This window comes from Malania oleifera, chromosome 4 (genome assembly GCF_029873635.1).
Source record: "Malania oleifera isolate guangnan ecotype guangnan chromosome 4, ASM2987363v1, whole genome shotgun sequence".
Taxonomy (NCBI): Eukaryota; Viridiplantae; Streptophyta; class Magnoliopsida; order Santalales; family Ximeniaceae; genus Malania; species Malania oleifera.
Genome location: NC_080420.1, coordinates 101,133,350 through 101,136,208, shown reverse-complemented (window position 1 = coordinate 101,136,208; position 2,859 = coordinate 101,133,350). Strand labels below are relative to the sequence as shown.

The 2,859-nt window shown below is 41.1% G+C and overlaps 1 protein-coding gene across 1 annotated transcript; it reads right to left on the bottom strand.

Moving 5' to 3' along the window:
* Positions 1-342: 342 nt before the first annotated feature.
* On the bottom strand, positions 343-2,136 carry LOC131153062 (phosphoenolpyruvate carboxylase kinase 1-like). The gene is made up of 2 exons (XM_058105093.1): positions 1,310-2,136; positions 343-846 (listed from the first exon to the last, which is right to left on the bottom strand). Exons 1-2 carry the CDS (start codon positions 2,085-2,087, stop codon positions 791-793), a joined length of 834 nt encoding a protein of 277 aa, XP_057961076.1. The 5' UTR covers positions 2,088-2,136; the 3' UTR covers positions 343-790.
* Between the last annotated feature and the right edge of the window lie 723 nt (positions 2,137-2,859).

The following is a 2,859-nucleotide window of genomic DNA, read 5'->3' as shown; positions in this document are numbered from 1 at the left end:
AAGAAAAGAAAAATAAAAAGAAAACTTATTTTTTATTATTAATTAGATTAAAAATTAAGAAAAATTAAATATTAAGGGCAAATAAAATTAAATTTTTGTTCATTAATTTGATATATATATTTATTTATTTTCTTTGTTACTTTCCATGCTAACAAACATGAAAATAGTAAAATTCTCCATATTTTCTTTCTTTTTTTCTCAATATTTTTCAAGTTCCAAGGGAAATTTCCAAAATTTTTGAATTCGGAGGAGTCCTCTATCAAATCTATTAGTATTTTTTGTGCTAATTCTATATGCATACAATTATTTAAAAAAAAAAAGAATTAATTAAAAAATAATATAAAAAAAGTGACCTTATTTAGTATTAACCGTTCGATCCCAAATACATGTGTAAAATACTGGAACATCTCTACCAAGAAGAGAATCCTCGGCCATATATGCATACACGCAGAGAAAACATTATTCCAATCTACAGAACAAAAGTGAAAGTAGCATTTACAAAAACAGAGGAGGGATTTCTCTCTTCTGCATCAGCAAACATTACAGAGCATCAACTGCCCTTCTCAGTTCTCAGTTCTCAGTTCTCAGTTCTCCTTCCAATCCATCCATGTCTCTGCGCCCGTGGAAAACCAAAGCTACCTCTTAGGCACCCATCAATGGTAGGATTGGTGGCTGCCGCGGTGAAACTGTATAAAGACGATATATTATCTCTGGGATTTTACATGAGCAAAGGGTATATATGTACAGGATTCATTTAGCTTGGTAGCCTGCTCGCTTGAGTAGTGGGAATCTAGGTTGGATCGGTGGGTGACCTAATCTGCCCCCCGCTCACAGTCCACGGATGCCCTGCATTAATTAAACAACAATGGAAGAATTAAGAAACTAATTAACCATGATTCTCATCGGAATTCAAGCAATTCTTAGAACAATCTAATACATATAAATTAATCTGTATTGCAAATTAAAGAAACCCTCCGTTTGGCTGCTGAGAAACAATTTAAAAGATCTATACAACTTGACCGATTGAACCAAAAGCGCGCTTCAACCGTTCTGTTTTTTTTCAGTCAACTGACATTAATTCAACCTTTTGACGCAGTAAGATAGAACTGGATGTTCGCTTTTTGAAGATCAACGCAATGGAAAATAAAATAAAATAAAAAGTAAATTTTATTTTCCTTTCCTTCAGTTTCTCAGCAACCAAACAGGACGGATCAAGATTTAATCCCGACCTACCAAAAGAAAAACAAGAACGCGAGCACGAAACCATTGGGAGAGGGGGGGTAAAATAGAAGAGGAAGAAAAAACTTACTCAGAACCTGCTCAGCGGAGAACCTCTTGGACACGTCCCTACAGATCATCTTCCTCAACAGATCCTTCGCTGCCGGCGACACCGACCGGAAGATCTTCGTCGGGAACCTCAAGTTTCCCCTCGCCACCGCCTCGAACGTCTCCGCCGCCGACTCACCTAAAAAAGGCGGCACTCCAGCGAGCATTATGTACAGAATCACGCCGGCGCTCCACACGTCTACCTTCTCATTGTAGTCCTTCCCCATTATCACCTCCGGCGCCACGTAGTACGGCGTCCCCACGATCCCCCTCATGCACCTGCCTTCGCTGAAACACTCCCCTGACCCAAAGTCGGCGAGCTTCAGCCGGCCCCGTGAATCGAACAAAACGTTGTCCGGCTTGACGTCGCGATGCGCGACGCCGTGGCGGTGGCAGTGCGACAGGGCGTCCGCGAGCGGTTGGAGGACTGCGGCGGCCTCGGGCTCGGAGAAGGTGCGAGCGGCGATGCGTTCGAAGAGATCGGAGGACTCGCAGAGGTCGACGACCATGTGAAGGAAGTGGTCGTCCTCGTAGACGCTACGGAGATGGAGGATGTTGGGATGGCTGGCGACGTGGAGCATTAGCTTTGGCTCGTTCTCAATACATTCACGATCGGTGGCATCGGCAAGGAGGCGCTTGTCGACGGACTTGCAGGCGTAAAATTCGTCGGTGAGCGGAGAGAAGCACCGGTAGACTACTCCGAATCGCCCGCGGCCGATCTCCTCCAGAAGCTGGTAATCTCTATTCAGAGCCTCGCTCATGCTTTTCTCTCCTCTCTCGCTCTCTCTCGTTCTCTCTCCTGAGGGGAGTGACTGAGGGAGTAGAGGGGTCAGGTGGGTTTTATAGCGGGGTTTTGTGTGGGGCCCACTTGGGGCTGTTCAGCCGGTTTTGAGGGGAGGCGAGGGAATATGCGGTGGGTGGGTACCAAGAGTAGGGTTTCCCGGTTTGACCACGATTCGAGGTGGACGGCTGTGATTTTACCAACGAAAAAGTGAATCAAAGCGCACCCAACTCCTGGTGTGTGCTGAGGCCGTTGGGCACTTGTAGTTGTTGGACTTTAGTTAGGGTTGCTGTTTGGTTCAGTGTGGTTCAGGTGCACTGCACGTGCTTTTAAATTACACACCGTACCCCTATAAATTAAATTATTAATTATGATTTATTTGGCTGAAATTTCTTAATTAGCAGGCTTTTATGTTTTTTTCTTTTTTGAAAAAGCATTTATTTTTTAAAAAAAGAAATAAATTGTGCAAATAAGTATAAATAAATATATTATTTATTTCTGTAAAAAACATTTTGATCAATTCTTATAATTTTAAAAAAATTATACACATTTAAATTACTTAGAAGTTAAAATAAAAATACAAAAGATATTAAAAGTTAAATAAACAACTTCATTAGTCAATAGTTAAAAAAAAACGTGTATGTACAAAAATTTGCTTAGGACATATATTTCAGTTCTTAATTGGATTAAAATTTTTAATGAATATGAATAAAATAAAACATAAAATCATAATAAGTGTTTCTCCGAATCCA

Excerpts from the sequence above, each read along its gene's own strand:
- LOC131153062 (XM_058105093.1), bottom strand. The coding sequence starts at position 2,087 with ATGAGCGAGGCTCTGAATAGAGATTACCAGCTTCTGGAGGAGATCGGC. Across the intron at positions 847-1,309 it reads CTCCGCTGAGCAGGTTCTGA|GGCATCCGTGGACTGTGAGC; the intron begins GTAAGTTTTTTC and ends TAATTAATGCAG.